A 22,425-nucleotide genomic window follows, 5' to 3' on the forward strand; every position below is an offset into this window, starting at 1 on the left:
CAGCCAGGAGGCTTCGCGTTATGGATGGTTCTTCACGAAGTGTTTTGGATGTGTTTTGGGTGAAAGGGACGTGGCTCTTGGAAGGCTAAAAACTTAATGTATTTTAGGATTTTCTTTTGGATAGAAGCTTCGCATCACATGAAGGAAAATAGAAGCTTACATACACACAATCACAGCATGCACTTCACAGCTTCTAGAGGTAACTCTATGTAACACAAGAGTTGGAAGTAAGCAAAAGCTAACTCAATTGTCTCATTCATAATCTGTCCCTCAAAGTAGACATAGAGGGGTTTAAATACACTTATTCAAGCAAGGAAAACCACACAATTCAGCCCCACAAGGAGAGAAATTCTTCTTAGTGGTTGTATGATCATATATTTGTGTTTGACTTAGTGTTCTTATAACTACAAGAAAACTATGCCTTCTCAAACTTGTCCTAGCCTATCTATTTGTGTTGGAAGTCTAAAATTCAGAAAATAACTTATGCTAAAATAATTACATATGAACTTAGCCTAACATAAGTTATAAATAATGAGATGATGTCTCATTTATACGGTCATTGGTGATGCTATCATTAGCCTTCTTTAAGTGTAATAATATGGTAGTATTGGCCTTCTCCTTTGCTGGTCATACTTTCTCCTCCATTCTCCTTTGTAGAGGAATAAATTTTGTTACATTCAATCTTCTCTGTCCACGCACAAATAGCCTCACGTACCCTTGCAATCCGAGCTCTTGTCTTCAATTGGATAGAGAGTTGAAGATCTCGTGCATGCGGCGAGTTATCTCCCACTGTATCAGTCTCAGGATTGGAGGGTGCAGTCACCGGTGTAACATCACAGATATGTTCTCCAATCAACAGACGCTGGTCTACCATGTAGAGAAGGGTCGGACTGATCACCTCACTCGTCATAGGCTCAAGGCCCTGTGATGTAAGAATTCCAAAGATCAAATTAGGAAAGGGCAGTCGTACCTTTTGTTCTCTCGGGTGAATCAGAGTGAGAATATGAGAATAGATCCACGACCCAAGGTCAAAGGACATCTTGGTTCCAATTCTGAATAAGAGACTGGCCAGTGGCTTGCCGACAGTGTGGAAATGTGCTGAAGGGAGCCAGTTATGCAGAGCAAGACGATGAAGAATCACATATTTTGAGGTGAGCTGAGAGCTAGGTAGAGTATCCTTATCACCAGCAGGCCATCTGTCAGCTTGTCCACCTGTGACTATTTTGGCCACTGCATCTCAGTCAGTGATAGCCTCCTCTTGGACTCCTTGTAGGCCATAGTATTCGTTAATCATGTCAGGGCCAAACACATACCATTTCCCTCGAATGAAAATTTGCAGTGGATGCTCTCCAGACAAATTGTCCATCTCCTCATTGAGATTACAGTAAAATTCGTATGTGAGCAGCTTGGAATAAGGACAGATGGCAGTGACAGTCTTCAGAAGACCCACTTCTCTCAGCAAGGGCAGAACATCGCAGACAGAATTCATCTGGTTTTCATCAACCGATCTTTGAACAATCAGTTCTCTTCGGACCATTGTGGACCACTTGGCTTGAGCAGAAGGAGAAACAAATTGAGGTCTGTAAATGGATGTGTCAGAGCTTTCAGCAGCTTGAACCTCAGGTGTAATGCTCCGACCTCTGACACGGGTAGCAGGTTTCACTTTTCTGGTGGAAGATGCGGGGACAACAGGTGGTTGAGCAGCAACAGAACCCTTTTGCTTAACAGAAGAGCGTAGAGTCTTGAAAACTTGTTAGATAGGTGGATTAGATTCAGATTTGACTGTTTCACTAGACTTCCATTTCTTCTCAGGCTGATCTGTGTCAGCATTGTCATCACCTATCTCAGCAATAACTTTTACAGGAACATTCTTCCTCCTAGACCTTCTTGTTTCTTTGGTTGGGGATTGAACAAGAGTCACAGAATGACTGGAGTCAGATACTTGAGCAGAAGAGCCATCAAGCAGATTAGTAACCTCTCGTATTTTAAATTTTGTGGAGTCAGGATGAGCAGTGGCCTCAATGGTTGGAATGTCAGATGGAGGTGCTTAAGACCCATAAACTTCAGCCAGAATCTTATCATCTTCGCTGGAGGATTCAGATGGGTGAATCACTCGATACGGTTGAGGAATCGAAGCAGACGGTAGTCCAGCAAAATGTCGCACATGCTCCAGACTTTCACCTAACGATGTGGCAGTGTAGAGTGGGATTCCACCTGTTTTCTCAAACTTATGGGGGCTTGAGAGGTCAACAGACTCAACATTAGTAGGTAAATTAGAAGGAGCATCAGCAGGGCAAATTTCTTTGGGATCAACAGCAATCTCAGTAGATGGCAGAACAATATTATCAGAAGAGAATACAATTAGACTCAGATTATTGGGCTCATCAGATAATTTTTCTTTTTCATCAGACACATGCAAGACATCATTTTTCACACAATCAGACTCACTTAACGGCAGGGATGAAGGATCAACATTCATAGGGGGTTTCTCAGAGATTAAAGTAGATAAGCTTTCAGTATTAACAGGCACACAAGACGGAGTAGCAGAATCATCAAGATTATCCGGTGAAATTTCAATAGGAGAATCAGAATTGTTTGACCTGTTTCGAAGGATCTCAAGTCTGTGTCTTGTCTCTTTTTCAGTAGCTTCGAGATACAGGGGCTGCGACTCTGCTTGCCGTCGAGAGACCTCAGCAGATTCTAGGGCTCGTTGTGCAAAATGTCGAAGAAATGCCCCGGCCCGATTTCCATCCGAGGGTTCTGGAATAGATATTGGAGAAACCTCATCACTAGCTTCAGAAACCATCATCAGCAGTTCAGTTGCATCTTCTTCAGACCAATTAGCATAAAACTCTGGGTAGTTTGTCAAAACAGTCACCAATATCTCATCACGAAGCAGAGGATCAAGCTTGAGTTTCTTCTTCATGGCAAACTGTAATAGCGTCTGGATATGCTTAAAAGCCACTTCTGGAGAATGTGTCTTGCTTCCGAGTTTGATGATGATATTTCTTACTGGATCCGCCATTGGAGATTTTTGTGAGAGGAGAAGAACAAATCAAGGGAGGCAAGGATGCAGAGAGAGAGGAAGACTGAGTGCTGAGGTACTCGTAGATATTTTTCTTCTTGGCCCGATAACAAATAAACTTAAGGGTGATGAACCCTAATTAATGTGGCTAGTCAAATAGAATGCAGACGCGATTGATTGACCCAACGGTACAGCTTCTTTTCAGGAAGGAAACGGAACCCAAGGAAATTTGAATTTCAAAAAAGATTAGAATCTTTAAGATATCTTTAATATATATTAGGTTATAGAATCCACTTAACATAATAGAGAGGAGTCTTAAAAAGGAAGACAAATCATAATTCTGACCCGTATACGGAAACCTTCACTCCTCTCTGACTGACCAACTGCTTTATTAGTCAATTCTGCAAATTCCCAGAGCAGACCTGAGAATTTCACAATGATTTGCATCTAGAGGCTTAGTCAGAATATCCGCCAGTTGTTTGTCAGTTTGAATATATTCCAATTCAATCTCCTTGGATTCAACCAGGTCTCTGATGTAATGATGTCTGATATCAATATGCTTCATTCTGGAATGTTGAACTGGATTCTTTGAAATATTAATAGCACTGACATTGGCACAATAGAGTGTCATAATCCCTTGAGTAAGACCATAATCCAGCAACATCTGTTTCATCCATACCAACTGAGTACAACATCCACCAGCAGCTATGTATTCTGCCTCTGCAGTGCTTAATGAAATTGAATTCTTTTTCTTACTTAACCACGATACCAAGTTCTTACGAATAAAGAAGCATCCTCCAGATGTACTTTTTCGATCATCATTGTTTCCTGCCCAATCAGCATCACAGTACGCGACAGGACTCAGTTCACTGTCCTTAGAGTACCAGAGTCCATACTGCATCGTTCCCTTTACATATTTCAGAATGTGTTTTGCAGCTATCAGGTGTGATTCCTTTGGATCTGATTGATACCTTGCACAGATTCCAACACTGAACATTATGTTTGGTCGACTGGCGGTTAGATACAACAGACTGCCTATCAGGCTTCGATAGACTGTGTTATCCACTGATACACCGATTTCATCTTTTGATACTTTTGTGGAGGTAGAGATTGGTGTCCTGGATGGTTTACATGATTCCAGATCAAACTTCTTGACTAGATTTTTAGCATACTTTTCTTGTGAGATAAAGTATCCTTCAGGGCTTTGCTTGACTTGTAGTCCTAGAAAGTACGTCAGTTGACCAACCATGGACATTTCAAATTCTTCCTTCATGACTTTTACTAACTCGTCAGTGTATCTCTGTAAAGTTGACCCAAACACAATGTCATCAACATAGATTTGGGCAATGGTTACATGACTTCCAGTAGTCTTCACAAACAAGGTTTTGTCGACACTTCCTCGTTTATAACCATGCTGTAGCAGATACTGTGTCAGTCGTTCATACCATGCCCGTGGGGCTTGTTTGAGACCATAGAGAGCTTTTTGAAGCTTATAGACATGTGATGGATGGTTTGGATCTTCAAACCCTTTAGGTTGAGCCACATAGATATCTTCGTGCAGATAGCCATTCAGGAATGCTGTCTTAACATCCATCTGAAACAGTGTGAATCCCAAAATACATGCGACAGCCAACAGAATCCTGATTGACTCGAGTCTTGCTATAGGAGCGAATGTCTCATCATAGTCAACCCCTTCGATCTGAGTATACCCTTGAGCCACTAGCCGAGCTTTGTTCCTGGCTACATTCCCAGCTTCATCAGTTTTATTTTTGAAAATCCACTTTGTTCCAATTATGTTGACACCGTCAGGTCTTGAAACTAGATCCCAAACATGATTCCGATCAAACTGATGTAGCTCTTCCTGCATTGCCTTGATCCATAGATCATCCTGTAAGGCTTCTTTAACATTCCTGGGTTCTATCTTTGAGGTATAGCAAGCAGACCCAGATATTTCTATCGAATTATTTCTTATTCTGCTCCTGGTCTTCATCCCATCTGTTGGATCTCCAATGATGTTATCTGATGGATGATTTTTCTGAGTTCTGGTGGGTTTGTCTTTCCCTGTATCATTTATGGGATTGGTCTCTCGTTCCGAACTTTCTTGTTCTTCATCTGAGGATTCTTGTGCTTTTGGCTGACTGTTGCTATCTGCAGTATTTGGTTCACTGAGAGGAAGCTTTGTCATTGAATCTATCACTGTTGTGTCTACTGATTCTTCTGGACTGTCATCTATAACCACATTTACTGATTCCATCACAGATTGAGTTCTCTTGTTGTAGACTCTGTAGGCACGACTATTTGGAGAGTATCCAAGGAAGATGCTCTCATCACTCTTAGGGGCCGTTTGGTTCACGGAATGTTAGATTACCTTAGGGAATGTTAGATTGCTGGGAATGTTAGATTGCTGGGAATGTTAGATTACTGGAAATGTTAGAATGCTGTGTTTGGTTAAGATTGAGGTATATAATATAATCATGTTTGGTTTAAGGTTATCTTTATATATATATATATATATATATATATATATATATATATATATATATATATATATATATAATTAGAATGAAAATAGCAAAATTTATAAATATCCAAGGTTATCTCACATTACCTAAGAAAATGAAGGGAATCACATTCCCTTCAAAATCCTATGTGGAGGGAATGTTCCATTCCCTAGGAATGTTATATTCCCTCAAATAGTATGAACCAAACATAGGAATCTAAACTCAGGAATGTCACATTCCCATGGTTATGTAATATAACCTGAACCAAACGCCCCCTTAGGTTCAAACTTCCCTCTTTGTCCTCTATCAGCCAGCACATAACACTTTGTCCCGAACAAATGAAAGTATTTCAGGTTGGGCTTCTTTCCCTTCCAGATCTCATATAGTGTTTTGGTCGTTCCTGGTCTAAGATAGACTCTATTTACAGTATGACAGGCTGTGTGTACTGCTTCAGCCCAGAAGCGCTGCGGCAGATGAGAGGCATGTAGCATAACTCTAGCCATTTCTTGTAATGTTCAATTCTTTCTTTCCACCACACGATTCTGTTGAGCTGTTCTGGGAGCTGAGAACTCATGTGATATACCGTGTTCGGAGCAGAAATCTGAATATAGTGAATTCTCAAATTCTTTTCCATGATCACTCCTCAGTCTCTAAACTTTTATTATAGACTCATTCTTTTCCTTCTGAACCCTTATGCACAGAGTTTTAAAGGCCTTGAAGGCTTCTGATTTTTCTCTTAGAAAGTATACCCAGCTGTATCGTGAGAAATCATCTACACATACAAATATGTATTTCTTTCCCCCAATGCTTTCAGTCTGCGTTGGCCCCATGAGGTCTATGTGAACGAGATCTAGACACTTCTCAGTGGTGATGCCTCTTACTGCTTTGTGCGGAGTTCTGGTTTGTTTCCCAATAGCACAAGCACCACAGACTTTATCCAGATCTATTCTGATCTTAGGTACACCTTTCACAGCTTCCAGTTTTATCAGCTTATCCATATCTCTGAAGTTTACGTGACCCAGTCGTCTATGCCAAAGTTTTGATTCATCATATTTGGATAGATGACATGCAGTTTCATTTGCCAAAACATAACAGTTGTCTGAGGACCGGTTTCCTTCCATGACAAGTTGATTTGCTTTGTCACTAACTCTGCAGCAGTTACGATCGAAGCACACATTCCAATTTTGATCACACAACTGACTGATGCTAATTAGATTAGCTTTCAACCCACTGACTAACAGAACTTCTTCTAATTGAGGTAGACCTGGTACATTCAGGGTACCTTTTCCAATAATTTTCCCTTTTTGTCCATCTCCATATGTTACAGCTCCACTGCTAGGTTGAACCGCCATCAGACACTTTACATTTCCTGTCATATGTCTGGAACAGCCACTGTCGAAATACCATCTAGCTTCAGTTGTAGATGCAGTCAGAACTATAGTGGGGTAGCATATAACTTCTGACTTTCTGACCCAAACTTGTCTAGTGAATAGTTTAATAGTCTTGTTCTGATATTTTTCCTTCCTTTGGTCTCTGTAGAAAAAAAAAACATTCAGGCCGAGTATGACCTTTTGTTTGGCAGTAGTGACAGATGGGAGTGTACTGTCTAACTTTGACAAGCTTATTTTTTAACCTTGCATAATGAGATTGATGCTTTACTTTGGCAAGGTCAGTATCTGCAGTCTGATCATATCTTCTTCTATTGTCAATTTTCTGCACTGAACGAGATGACTCTCCTTGTTGTTCAAAGCTGTGAACTGCTATGGTCTTTAACACACCTTCTTTGACAAACCTAGGTGCATTATTCAAAGATTCACCCCGTTCAAATCCTAGGCCTTTTTTGTCATTAGGATTTCTGCCAGAGTCTAGAATCTTGTCTAAGGTTTATGTGGGGTCCATCATCTGGATATTTTTCTTCAGACCCTCCAGTTCCTTTATCAGTTTTCCTTCTCTGGATCTTATCTGAGTGATGAGATCTTCTTTTATGACAAGATCTGTATTCAGTTTCTTTAGAAGATCATCCATTTGCTTCAGTTCATCATTTAGATTTTTATTGACTTTCACTAGTTGTTCCCAGCTTGCAACAAGTTTAGCAAATTCTATTTCAAGTTGAGTATGTCTCTCTTCAAAATCATCAGTTGATATGTAAGATTCTTCATCTAATTGGTTTCCGTCTAACTGAATGTCTGTAGCTGTAAAGAAGGCTACAAAGTTTCCCACATTATCATCTGACTGATCATTGGATGTTTCCTCCTCATCATCGCTTAATGTAGCTACTGACATAGCCTTTTTCCTCTTGAGATACGTTGCACATTCAGCCTGTATGTGACCATACCCTTCACATTCTCTACACTGCACTGATCGGTTGAGGGACTTCCCTGTATCTGTGGAACTATTTCTGTTCTGTCTTGTTCGACCAGTCTGAGATTGATTGTTCTGTGAAAAAGGCGTTATTTCGGCTTTCTGATATGAGGAGTTATTGCCTTTGTATTGCGTTCTGGTGGGCTGACCTTGACTCTTTCTGTTGAAACCTTTTAATATTTTCTTGAAATTCTTGGTCAGAAGGGCCAAAGTTTCATCATCTGTGTCATCTGTGTCAGATTCTCGATCAGCTTCAGCTACAAAAGCCACTGACTTTCCTTTTCTGTTGCTTGCAAGATCATCATCAGCAAGCACTTCTAGTTCATATGTGTGTAAACTTCCCATAAGTTCTCCGACAGTCTTCTTTTCCCAGCCTGTGTGTTCCTAAATAGCAGTTACTTTCATCCGGAAGCGTTTAGGCAAAGATCGAAGGATCTTTTTGACTACTCTCTCATCAGTGAATGGTTCACCAAGAATTGAGGCTTTGTTCATCAGATTCTGAACCCGACTGTGAAAGGTCGAAATGGTTTCTTCTTCATTCATTCTAAGGGCTTCGAATTCTGACAGTACCATTTGTAGCTTTGACTACTTGACATCACTGGTTCCCTCAAATCTGGTTTCAAGAATTTCCCATACACGTTTAGCTTCTTTACTCCGGTGACAAGAGTAAAAACCGATTCATGTAGAGATCCTACAATCGAATTCAAAGCTTTGTTGTTTAGATCAGAGGCATTCATTTCATCGTCTGTCCAAGTCTCCATGGGCTTATCTCCAGTGGTTCCATCCTCATTCTGAACAGTTGGACGGCTCCACCCAGTTAGGACAGTACGATAAACCCTGGTACCTTATGCTTGGAGGTATATCTCCATACGAGCCTTCCAGAATGAGTAGTTGTGACCATCTAGTTCTGGTGGTTTCATACTCGCATCCATCCTGAACAAAAGCAACCAGCCAAGGAATACACACAGAGGCACTTCCAAAAGACAGAGAACAATGCAAAACTAAAACAACCCGTACGGATCAAGTCACTATGTAGACTTAAAAGCTCTGATACCACATGTAATTTTGCATTTTCTCTTTTTAAACAGATTAACTGGATTAATCGACTGACTAAATGGACTGATTGATTCAGCGATGAATTCAATCAGTAACAGAAAATCATAGTGAAGATTAAAGAAAAGATAACACCACAAAGCCAAAAACACAAAATGTTTACCCAGTTCGATACAGTGTGTATCTAAGTCTGGGGGACGATCACATAGGCGTCCAATCCACTAAATCATAATCCGATGTACAAAGGTAGATATACAATAATCTTACCCAAGTGCCCCGCACAAGGTACATATCCAGTCTACACAGGTTTAGTGGATTGTTGAAGATGGAGAGCTATGCATACAGAAGTCCAATTAAATCCCTTCACTTGGAGAGCCCACTCTGATGCAGTCCACTTCAATGACGCTCTTTACAGTTGTTCCCACAACAGTGTGATCACAGTGTCCTTTCGTTTAAGCAGCAGTGATTCTTCTCAAGTTCGTCATCTTAATCACCATGAACATGTTGTATTGAGAAGACGCCTGATAATCAAAGATCTGATCTCATCAAATTGATGTGAAGTGTTTTTCTTCTTTCTCAAAGTCGTAACCCTAATTCTCATCGAATGAGGATACTTATAGTTCCGTTAAAAGAACACTCCTTCCGTAGATGTCTTTGATTGTAGATGGTAGGACGATATTTGAAGAATGTAATCTTAAGGATTCGGTCCATACCTTTCCAAAGCAGATACGCTGATCTTCTTTCCAAATCTGACTTCTGTAAAACCGCGTACAGCATTTAGGAAAACAGCTTCCTAAAACAGATCTTCAGTGTCAGTCCTTCTGTTGTTGAATCTGGTTAATCAGTCCTCTGTGGAACAAAACAGACACTGAACTAATCCTATCTTAGTATGCCATAATAATATTGCCAATTATAAGTTAGGGTTTTTGAACAATTAAAACACTAACACATGTCATTACCTTGTTGCATTGAGAAGTTGTTGAGATGTGACATGCATAAGTTCGGTGCATGAGAGATATATATATTATCGAGTTAATGCCATTTTTGGTCCTAGACTTATTGAGGCATTGACATTTTTCATCCTCCATAATAAAATTTACCAATTAGTAGCCACTGTTATTGATCATTGGACACTTTTGATCCTCCGTATAAATTTTCGTTTGTTGACCGTCTAAATTAGGGGTATTTTTGTCCTTCCACGTGTTCTTCATCTCTAACCTTATTTTCGAATCTTCGATGCCGTTTTACACATCCATGCGCAGCCAGACAATATTGGAGAGAGAGGGAGAAGAACGGGGAGAGAGAGGGAGTGATCGCCGGCCAGAGCGGAAACCAGCCGGACCCAGCACCACCCTCACCCGAACCAGGTCGCCTCCATCACCGTCCGAACCTTTTCTTTGTCGCTGGCCTGAACCATCCACCGCCTCTCCCCATCGTCAACGTCATACCGTAGAAACAGCCGCAGCTCGTCGCCGGCTGCTGCCTCTTTCTCCGTCGTCATTCGTTGATCCGCCTAGAAGGCAGTTCTGCCATCGCGACCAGTGAAGTCCAATATTCACGTTGAATCCAGAGCAGCAGGCGAAGGACCCGCAGTTCTGCCGCCGGCTGCTGCCTCTTGCTGGGATTTTGATGGGCGGCTCCATGAAGATCGCCGGGTTCTCCATGGTTTCCGGCAACAAGCTTTTCGCTCAGATTTCAACCCGGCAACGGACCTGGATCTGGGAAAATTGGGTTCCAAGAGAGTGCTAATTTATGTTCCTTGGGCTGTACAAGGAAGCATTGTTTAGCAGCGGGTAGCCAGGGGCGGCATAGATAGTGGAGGTTAAAGGGGAACACCATATTTTCATATAAGCCACCTATATTAATATATTTCCCCCAATTTTGAGTATATTATGCCCTAGAAACGACCAGAATCTCTCTAAGCTTATCATCACAGAAAGGGGTTGCAATTTTCAGATGGGAATCATAAGGAGCACATACAATTTCTTGATGAGCACGACTTTTGGAGCTTACTTTGCCCAAAATTACAACTTCCTGACATAGGCAAGTTCTATACCACTGGCATCATCATCGCCAAAGAACAGTAAACAAAAATGAAGAAGAAGACTTTAAAAGACAGAAACACTCTTCATTTTCACGGTCAACAAACGGAAATTTAGACGAAGGACTAAAAGTGTCCAACGACCAATAACAGTGGCTACTAACTGGCAATTTTTATTATGGAGGATGAAAAATGTCAATGTCCCAATAAGTCTAGGACCAAAAACGGCATTAACTCATATATTATCTATCCATATAAGTGAGGTTTTGGAGGACCCGTTGAGACAATGTCCGATATGATTCGTGTCAAAACATCATCTTGTTCCACTCCGTTCTGTGCTAAAAACTCAGCCAGGAGGCTTCGCGTTATGGATGGTTCTTCACGAAGTGTTTTGGATGTGTTTTGGGTGAAAGGGACGTGGCTCTTGGAAGGCTAAAAACTTAATGTATTTTAAGATTTTCTTTTGGATAGAAGCTTCGCATCACACGAAGGAAAATAGAAGCTTACATACACACAATCACAGCATGCACTTCACAGTTTCTAGAGGTAACTCTATGTAACACAAGAGTTGTAAGTAAGCAAAAGCTAACTCAATTGTCTCATTCATAATCTGTCCCTCAAAGTAGACATAGAGGAGTTTAAATACACTTATTCAAGCAAGGAAAACCACACAATTCAGTCCCACAAGGAGAGAAATTATTCCTAGTGGTTGTATGATCCTATATTTGTGTTTGACTTAGTGTTCTTATAACTACAAGAAAACTATGTCTTCTCAAACTTGTCCTAGCCTATCTATTTGTGCTGGAAGTCTAAAATTCAGAAAATAACTTATGCTAAAATAATTACATATGAACTTAGCCTAACATAAGTTATAAATAATGAGATGATGTCTCATTTATACGGTCATTGGTGATGCTATCATTAGCCTTCTTTAAGTGTAATAATATGTTAGTATTGGCCTTCTCCTTTGCTGGTCATACTTTCTCCTCCATTCTCCTTTGTAGAGGAATAAATTTTGTTCCATTCAATCTTCTCTGTCCACGCACAAATAGCCTCACGTACCCTTGCAATCCGAGCTCGTGTCATAGGACCATCCTGCACTTGTAATGGATCTTGCGTCCTATTTTCGTGTTGAGCTAATGAACTTGAGTTTCCTTGTGTGATGTCCTCATCAATGTCCTTTCGGATGATGATAATCGGATATTATGATCCGATGTTTTGTATCGCAGTGTATTCCCACGTTTCGAGGTTGGAAACTTGCCGCCGGGCTTGGAATCCTGGTCAGGGGGTGTGCACGCAGAAAGTTCGATACCTGATTCCACAAAGTTGAGTATAGAACCAAGAGAGTGGTTCGGTGGATGAGACGGATATTAGGCTGGCTAGAGGTTGTGCCCGGATAGGTTCGTTCACGCTACGGTGAAGTTCCTACCTCGTCCATTTATAAAGAACGTGAGTCATTGCGACTCTAAGAAAGTGAGTCATTGCGACTCTAAGAAAGGAAGAGCGAGCGAGTCCTTGTGGCTCTAAGAAACCTCCACAAAAACATATTTTATTTACAAACGAGTGTATAAGTATACTTATCCTATAGCATCTTATTGCATAATGAGAATGTTTGCACGAGATTGCATTTGAGTATAGTATTGCACGAGATTGCATAATGAGAATGCTTGCATGAGATTGCATATCGAGAATGTTTGCACTAGATTGCATATTGAGAATGATTACCCGAGATTGTATATTAATCATGATTGCCTTAGTTTGCATATTGATGTATGATATTTCTAGATTGCATGATGAGAACTTGAAAGCGTGAGATTAATTTCTTATTAATTGATAGCACGAAATTGCTTGATAAGTTTATGTGTTAGCATGAGATTGTTATTGAAATGTTATACAGGATTGAGATTTGCTATGTTAAGTATGCGATAGTATGAGCATGTTGTTTGGTTTGATATCGTTGAAGTATGCCTATTTGATATTTTAGGTTGTGAGCATATAGAAAGCTTTGTGGTTTATATCAAGGTTTTGTCTAAGTGTTTGAGATTGCTTAATTTGGGAATATGGTCAAATGTTTTCCAAAGTATATACTGTAGTACTTTACAGGGTTGAGTGTGGTTATACTTAGCTTCGTGCTAACGGGTGTTTTCTACTTGTCTACTTGTTGTTTTGCAAAACCCCTTTCAAGTGGGCCCAGCGTTTGAGAGTGCTTGAGTTAGACTAGTGTAGTTTGTTGCTATTATCTAAACTCTTGTTTTATTGATGACGTTTTGGATTTATGGATGTAGACACCTTTTGTTTTGTTGGTGATAGACACCGGGGTACTTTTCCTCAAGTTACTTTAATGTAATAAATTTCGGATGTTAGTTTGACTTGATGTTTAGTTTTACCCTTAGCCTGTGCAATCACCGTGGGAAGGTGGTTGTGGCGGTGACATTCCCACTAAGTTTGTTAATTAAGTTTGATTTTCCACTGATTAGTTTATCTTAATTTGGTTTTAGAACTTTAATTAAGTTTAAGAAAAGTGGAGTGTTACAGTTAGATTGCTCAAAAATTGTTGCAGGTGCAAAAGAGATCCCTCTGGTGCACACTGTCTGTACACCAGACTAGCTCACGGAGCTAACCAATGGCCCTAGACAGGAACCGTTGGCTAGTCCCGTGGAGGAAAGGCCTTAGGGCACGATTCTTAGCTAGAACCGTGGCCCTAGGCCGCTGCTTGGCGGAGCCAAGTGGCGAGGCTCCTCAAGCCCGTCGCAAGCTCCGCCAGGCCAATCCAGTGCAGTGGACGGGCCCTTTGTGGCTCAGCTACGTTTCGTTCAGACCAAGACTCGCGGGCTCTTGAGGCTCGGACACTCGGGGTCGTTACGATGCACTAGTAGAATTTGACTTCGTTGAATTTGGAGTTGAAATGAGTAAATTACAGTAGGTTTCAGTGTTGATAAAAGCTATTGAAGTAATCTGTGCATTACTTACAGAGACGGAAAATGTGAAGTATTTGGGCTTAGCTATTTGAACAAAAAGCATGATCATTATTTTCTAAATTTGCTTGATTAGCATGTTTAAATAACCATTGTGAGTTGTTGAGAATTTTGTCAAGAATATGAATATTTGGTTTGTACAGTGCATGAGCCTATTGAGTACAGTGGATTAACAAATTCACCTCAGATAGATTAGACTGAAGATAAGTTACAGAGTATATCTTAGAAATAATCTCTAACTAATCTAACTAATAAAGAGCTAAGTCAAAGTCTAAGTACCACCACTAGTCTAAGACTATATATTATACAAATAATAAATATGAAATAATAGTCTTGCTAACACACCCCCTCAAGCACAAGGTTGTAGTGAGACAACATTGAGCTTGCCTCGTAAGGTTGCGAACCGGGATGCGGAAAGTGATTTGGTGAAGATATCCGCTAGCTGATCCGTGGTAGACACGTAATTGACAATGAAATCTCCTGAAGCGACTTTGTCCCGGACGAAGTGATAGTCAATCTCTACATGTTTTGTGCGGGCGTGAAATACCGGATTGGCACAAAGATACGTAGCCCCTAGGTTGTCGCACCAAAGTGTCGCCGGGTGGCCAGAATGCATGCCAAGTTCCCGCAGTAGTGACACGACCCAGGTAACCTCTGCGGAGACATCTGCCAGAGCTTTGTACTCGGCTTCAGTGGAAGACCTAGCAACAGTCCGTTGTTTCTTCGAGATCCAGGAGATTAGGTTGGTCCCGAGATAAACCGCAAAGTCGCTGGTGCTCTTTCTGTCTACCGGACAGCCAGCCCAGTCTGAATCGGAGAAAGCATGTAAACAGGTCGAGGAAGACGGAGCAAGGCGGAGGCCGAAGTCGAGGGTCCCCTTAATGTAGCGGAGGACTCGTTTCACGAGGGCCCAATGTTCTACTGTTGGTGAGTGCATGAACTGGCACAGCCGATTAACTGCATACGCCAAATCGGGCCTAGTAATCGTCAAGTATTGCAATGCTCCAACGATGCGACGATACTGGGTCGGATTATCAAACACTTCCTGTGCTGGAGAGACGAGTTTAGTGACGGCAGCCGGTGTAGTTAGGGGTTTGCAGTCAGTCATCCCTGAGCGCCCTAGGAGGTCCGTCATATAACGACGCTGAGAGAGAATAAACCCGTCACCGGACTTGATTGTCTCAATGCCCAAAAAGAAGCCGGGAGGTCCCAGGTCCCGAATTTTAAACGTAGTGGATAGGTGTCGGAGTAGAGTGGCGACCAAGTCAGCATCATTTCCCATCATTATTATATCATCAACGTATACAAGTAAAAACACATGGGAGTCCCCACTTGTATAGTAAAACAAGGACACATCTGTTTTAGAGGATTTGAACCCTGCAGACAAGAGAAAATCATGAAGACGCTTGAACCAAGCCCGAGGTGCTTGTTTCAAGCCGTAAAGAGAGCGCTGTAGATGGCACACATGTCCCGGTGTGGTAGGGTCCTCGTACCCTGGGGGTTGTTTCATGTACACGGTTTCAGCCAGATGCCCATTCAGGAAGGCATTATGCACATCTAGCTGCCGCAACGTCCACTTGTTGGAAACAGCCAGAGAAAACAGCATTCGAACTGTAGTCGGTTTGACTACTGGACTGAACGTGTCAAAAAAGTCTTCTCCTGCTACTTGATTAAACCCTTTTGCTACTAGCCGGGCTTTGTACCGTTCAACCGAACCATCAGCAGTGCGTTTGGTGCGAAAGACCCATTTGCACCCTATGATGTTCATGTGCGGCTTCGGTGGTACAAGCTGCCAGGTGTTGTTATGCAGTAAGGCGTTGAACTCTTGGTCCATAGCCTCCCGCCAATGTGCATGACCCACAGCTTGTGAGTAGCACGTGGGATCGGCTACTGCAGTTAAAGCCTGGAATGGCTCATCTGTGCCCCTTGTCATGTGCCGTAGCCGCATGACATGATCACGACTTTGTGGCAGAGCACGTCGTTTCCTCGGTCTTGCCGGAGCAGTGTGTGTGATAGCGAGCCGTGGAGACTCACGAGCCATGGGTATTGGCTCTGGCTCGGAGCGAGCCGGAGGATCATTTGGTGTAGTGTCTGAGACAATTGGTGCAGATACCCACGGTAAGGCTGGTGTGGTAGGCACTTGTGCTGCATAATCTGTCTCAAAAGGAAAGGTAGATTCGTCAAAGCGGACATGACGACAGATATAAGTCTTTCCGCTTATTAGATCAGTGCACCTATATCCCCTAAAGGACGGTGGGTAACCTAAGAAGACACACGGGGTGGAGCGATACTCAATCTTGTGCCTGTTATATGGCCTTAGATGTGGGTAACACCGACACCCGAAGACACGTAGAAAGGTGTAAGGGGGTGATGTATTGAAAAGTCGAGTGTATGGGCTTTCAAAATTGATGGCTGATGATGGTAGATAGTTGATTAAAGTGTTTGCTGTTTCAAACGCAAAGTCCCAATATTCACGGGGTACTTTGCCTTCGGCGAGTAGAGTTAAGCCAGTTTCGACAATGTGTCGGTTGCGGCGTTCTACTCTACCGTTTTGCTCATGCGTATATGCGCAGGATTGACGATGATTTATTCCTAAGGATTGGAATATTTTATGTAATTTTCTGTATTCACCCCCTAAGTCGGATTGAATTGATTTGATAGAGCGCGAGAACTGCCGCTCTACCATGACACGGAACAACTCAAAGGCTTTATATATGTCTGATTTTACCCGTAATGGGTAAAACCAGCAAAATCTGGAATAGTCATCTACAAAGAGGCAAAAATAACGGAAACCACTAGTAGACAATACCGGGGAAGGTCCCCAAATATCGGTCCAAATTAAATCTAGTACATTTTGAGCGGAATTTGAAACATTTTCTAATTTAAATCTGGACGACTTTCCAAGGTGACACGAGGTACACGACTCGATTGAAGCTGCTTTATTGGATGTAACAGGGCATTGTTGGAGTATTTTATTGAGAACTTGCTCGTGCGGGTGTCCAAGCCTGCGGTGCCAAGTGGTGGGAGTAGCCCGGGAACTGACGAACGCGACATTTTGTCTTGACACTGGGAGTTTATAGAGCCCGCCCGATGTTGGTCCTTTAACCAGAATTTTGTTGGTTATTGAATCCTTCACACAAAAATAATGTCCATGAAATTCAAAAAAAACATTATTGTCAATAGCAAACTTATTGACAGAAAGTAATGGAACAGACAAATTGGGTACATGTAGAATATCATTTAGACATAGTGGTTTAGACACAGACGGAATAGTTGCACGACCAATTCGCGAAATAGACAAACCTGCCCCATTACCCACTCTGAGGACGTCTGAACCATTATACTCATCCGATTGAGCCAGCATGCTCGGGTCCGGGGTTGCGTGAGCGGTGGCACCTGTATCCGGGTACCATCCATCACTCGGTGCAGTGATTGAAGCGGCCGGAGCATCACCAGGTACGGCAACATGCGCCTGAGGCTGCGGCGGCTGCGTGGTGTAACGCTTGTAACAATAGATAGCCGAATGCCCGTGTGATCGGCATATCTGACACCTGGGCGCACCGCGACCGCCTCGGCCACCTCGGTTCTGACCGCCACGCCCGGGACGCCCACCACGCTGCTGCGGATTGTGCTGCTGCTGTCTGCCTCCGCCATGAGACCCTCGACCCGTGCCGGCGTACATGGCAGTGGGATTACCTGCGGCATCAATAGACGGGTAATCGTCCACGAGTATAAACTCGTGGGCCTGTAAAAAATCAGACAAGTGGGTTAACGACACTGCCGCTCCAGTCGCCGTAAGGGAAGTCGCCAAGGCCTTCAGTTCCGGGCGGAGACCGCGAATGACGTACAGCGTCTGTTCTTGCAGCGTGAGAGGGCGTCCGGCTTGGACGAGTGCCTCAACGAGAACGCCGGCCCGTCCAAGGTAATCGGCGGTTGTGGCATTGCCTTGACGGAGCATTTGGAATTGGCTCAGTAGAGTGAGACACCGGGCTTGACTCGAGGATCCAAGGGCGCCGGTAATGGAGGCCCATATGGCTGCCGACGTTTCCCTGCCCAGCGCGAGATGAAGAACTTCATCTGCCATAGAAGAAACGAGGAGAGAAACAATTGTCTGATCCTGCTTGACCCAGGCGTGATACGCCGGATTCGCGACCGCTGCTCCCGCGGCCGAGGTGGTTGCCGAGTCGCCGGTTGTCGGAGTTCCTTGTACTGTCGCCGGCGGGCATGGAAAGCTGCCATCCACGAAGCCTAGGAGGTCCTGGCCGCGGAGGAAGGAGAGGAGTTGCATCTTCCAGAACAGAAAGTTTTTGAGGTTTAATTTCATGGTGATGTAATGATGTGCGCCCGACATGGTGTTTCCGGTGACCGGAGTGGAATTTCCGGCGGCAGAAGCCGTTCTCTCGGAAGAAGTCGACATAGGCAGCGAAAATGGGTGAGAGGGGGAGAGAAAATTTTGTGGTGGAGGTTAGAGAGGATCGATTAACCTGCTTCTGATACCAGATTAACAAATTCACCTCAGATAGATTAGACTGAAGATAAGTTACAGAGTATATCTTAGAAATAATCTCTAACTAATCTAACTAATAAAGAGCTAAGTCAAAGTCTAAGTACCACCACTAGTCTAAGACTATATATTATACAAATAATAAATATGAAATAATAGTCTTGCTAACACAGTGAAGTAATTACTAAAGCATGAAATATAAGTTGAATTTAAGAAGTGTATTTCAAGTTTAAAGAGCATGATCAATATTTGCTAAGTGTTTGCTAAGAAGATTATTGAGAATTGAATTATAAGCATGAGTTTATACATTGTTTACTTGACTTATAGTCAAAGAGAATTTGAGATATTCTTTATAGTAAAAGAGCATGTTTTGTATATCATGAACTAAAGTGCATTAGCGGCTCTAAGTGAGCCTAAGTATTCTTTCAAAAATCTATATCTATTTTGAAAAATCATTATCTAGTTGCATTGAGAAGTTGCATGATACTTGATTCCAATTTGTGATAAAAGAGAAGTTGCTGAGAAGCTATATGCATATGTTTGCATAAGTAAAGTTGTTGCATGAGAATGAATTGCATGAGTTATATCTATATGTATCTAGTGTGAGTAATCTGAGGTTTTGGAGGCCCGTTAGGACTATGTCCTTTCGGAAGAAAAGAGAAAATAAAGAAAGAAACGAACATTGCGATCCGATGAGAAGTAACCAGGTCGATATTCCCGAGTTACTAGGTAGGATAATACCCACCGGGCTTGGAATCCCGGTTAGGGAGTGTGCACAGTGACAAGTACGATACCTGATTCCACAGAGTTTGAGAAAAGAACCAAGAGAGTGGTTCGGTGCGCGAGATGAGTATTAGGACGATTAGATGCCGAGCCCCAATAGGTCCGTTCACATTATGGTGAAGTTCCTACCTTGCCCACGAGTAAAAGTAAAGAGAGAAAGCGAGTCATTGTGACTCTAAATAAAGAAAGAAAGCAAGTCAACGTGACTCTAGAGAAAGAAGAGAAAAGCGAGTCATTGTGACTCTAAGAAACCTCCTTCGAACAAGTGTTCCTTGTTACCAAAGAAAGAGTGTAGATGTATATCTATCTATACTTATACTAAAGCATCATGTTCATTTTATTGCATGATTATAAGAGTTGCATGTTTTACATGAAAGTATGATAAGAAGCATGACTTTATATTGTCGTTTATTCATTAATTGATAGCATGAGATTGCTTATTGAGACATATGATACTATGAGTTTGTTTGTTGAGATATATGGTAGCATGAAATTGCTTATTGAGACATATGATAATATGAGATTGTTTGTTGAGATATATGATAATATGAGATTTCTTGTTGAGTACTTAGTATCTCTTTATCCATTCGTTGAGCTTAAGTAATGTATTTCGCCATGATAAGATATGTATGTGAAAGCTTGAGATTGTTGATGAGTTAAATGATTAAGAAAGTATGCCTATTTGATAATTAGGTTGCAAGCATATAGAATTACTGTTGAGTATACTTGAATGTTGTTTAAGTGATTGAGAATACTTGATCTAAGTATGTGAAGCAAATGTTTTCCAAAAGTATATGTTATAGTATTTTACAAGGTTGAGTGGCGTTATACTTAGCTTCGTGCTAACGGGTTGTTTTTTACTTGTTTGTTTGTTAACCCCTTTTATGTGGGCCCAGTTCTTGAGAGCGATCGAGTTAGACTAGCTTAGCTTAGAGTGCTAGTTATAGTCTAAACTCTTATCATTTATGTTTATTTTGAGACTTGGTTGTAGACCTATTCAGATGTTTTGTTGGTGATGGACACCGGGGTTATTCCCCTAGTTTGTTTAAAGTTAGTAAGCTTGACTATGTTTAGATCATTTCCTTGCCTGTGCAATCACCGTGTATGGTGATTGTAGCGGTGACTCCTCTTAAAGTTTTATTAGTAAGTTTATTATGCTTGTTTAGTATCCCTTTCTAAGTTAAGTATTTGTTAATAAAGTTTAAGAAAAGTGGGGTGTTACAGTTGCCCAATACACCATGTCTGGTTCTCCGGACCAAAATGGTGTTGCTGAAAGAAGAAATCGCACGCTTATTGCCATGGTGCGGAGTATGCTTAGCAACTCAAAACTTCCTAAGTTTTTGTGGGCCAAAGCACTTAAACGGCTACATATATATTAAACCGTGTTCCAACCAAGGCTGTCCCAAAGACACCATTTGAGTTATTTAAAGGTTGGAAACCGAGTTTGCAACATATGCGTGTTTGGGGATACCTGTCTGAGGTGAGGATATATAACCACAAGAAAAGAAGTTGGACCCGAGGACTATTAGTGGTTTCTTTATTGGATACACATAGTCCTCCAAGGGGTACAAATTTTATTGTCTATCTAATTCAACTAGGATTGTGGAATCGAGAAATGTTAAGTTTCTTGAAGATGACATGATTAGTGGGAGGGATCGGTTCAATGATTTGATTTCTAATCATGATCATAGTGAATCATGTCCTTCTATGTCATCAGATAGGTTGATAATAGTTTCAAGCACCCCTCAAGTTCAAACAGGTATTGAACAACCTATTCAAGAAGTTCCACAAAATGCTGATATTATCCCAATAGATCAACCAATTCAGGAAATTCTTGAAGCGGTAGTTGAACCGGTAACTTCTCAAGAAGATGATAGTTCAACTTTAAGGCGATCTACTCGAGAAAAAAAAAAAGGCAATTCCTAGTGATTATATAATGTATCTGCAAGAGTTTGATGTTGGAGCCGAAAATGATCCAGAAACGTTTTCACAAGCCACAAATTGTAAAGAGTCAGATTTACGGTATGAAGCCATGAAGGAAGAAATGAGTTTTATGCAGAGCAATGGGGTTTGGGACCTTGCTGAGTTGCCTAATGGGGCCAAGGTCATTGCCTGTAAATGTGTCTATAAGACTAAAAAGGACTCATTAGGCAACATCGAACGATACAAGGCTATGCTCGTTGCTAAAGGATTTACTCAAAAAAAAGGAATCGACTACACGGAGACATTTTCTCCTGTATCAAAGAAAGATTCACTTCGTATAATTTTGGCTTTGGTTGCACATTTCAATCTTGAATTGCAACAAATGAATGTGAAAACGGCATTCCTTAATAGTGATCTAGAAGAGATGGTTTATATGAAACAACCTGAAGGGTTCTCTTCTAGTGAAGGTGAGCATTTGGTTTTCAAGCTCAAAAAGTCCATCTATGGTTTAAAACAAGCTTCGCGCCAATGGTATATCAAGTTTGACGGAGTCATTTCTTTATATGGATTTGTTGAAAGTCACTTAGATCATTGAATATACCAAAAGACAAATGGGAGTAAAATTTGTTTTATTGTTTTATATGTGGATGATATTCTACTTGCAACAAATGATAAGGGAATGCTGCACGAGGTTAAGCAATTCATTTCTAAGAACTTTGATATGAAAGATATGGGCGAGGTATCTTATGTCATTGGCATAAAGATCCATAGGGATAGATCTTGGGGTATTCTGGGACTACCGCAGGAAACCTATATCAACAAAGTTTTAGAAAGATTTCGGATGAAGGATTGTTTACCGAGTCCAACTCCTATAGTGAGATGGGATAAATTCAGTTGGGACCAATGTCCAAAGAGTAATTTTAAAAGAGAATCCATGAAGAATATTCCTTATGCTCCAGTTGTCGGATGGCTCGGGTATGTTCAAGTCTGTACTAGGCCGGACATCGCCTTTGCTGTTGGAATGCTAGGACGATATTAAAGTGATCCGGGTTTAAACCACTGGAGAGATGCAAAGAAGGTTTTAAGGTATCTCAAGGGTACCAAGGATTATAAGCTTGTGTTCAAACAAATGGACGTTTTGGACATTGTTGGATATTCTTATTCAGACTTTGCCAGTTGTGTTGATTATTGAAAATCAACTTCGGGGAACATTTTTATCGTGGCCGGTGGAGCTGTTTCATGGAGAAGGGTTAAACAAA

The 22,425-nt window shown here is 41.6% G+C and overlaps 1 protein-coding gene across 1 annotated transcript; it reads right to left on the reverse strand.

Moving 5' to 3' along the window:
• Nucleotides 1-574: 574 nt before the first annotated feature.
• On the reverse strand, nucleotides 575-3,025 carry LOC109156679. Its single transcript, XM_019304518.1, has 5 exons — nucleotides 2,055-3,025; nucleotides 1,784-1,928; nucleotides 1,314-1,720; nucleotides 971-1,163; nucleotides 575-922 (listed from the first exon to the last, which is right to left on the reverse strand). Exons 1-5 carry the CDS (start codon nucleotides 3,023-3,025, stop codon nucleotides 575-577), a joined length of 2,064 nt encoding a protein of 687 aa, XP_019160063.1.
• Nucleotides 3,026-22,425: the final 19,400 nt, after the last annotated feature.

Source organism: Ipomoea nil, unplaced genomic scaffold (genome assembly GCF_001879475.1).
Source record: "Ipomoea nil cultivar Tokyo-kokei standard unplaced genomic scaffold, Asagao_1.1 scaffold2754, whole genome shotgun sequence".
In the NCBI taxonomy this organism is placed as follows: Eukaryota; Viridiplantae; Streptophyta; class Magnoliopsida; order Solanales; family Convolvulaceae; genus Ipomoea; species Ipomoea nil.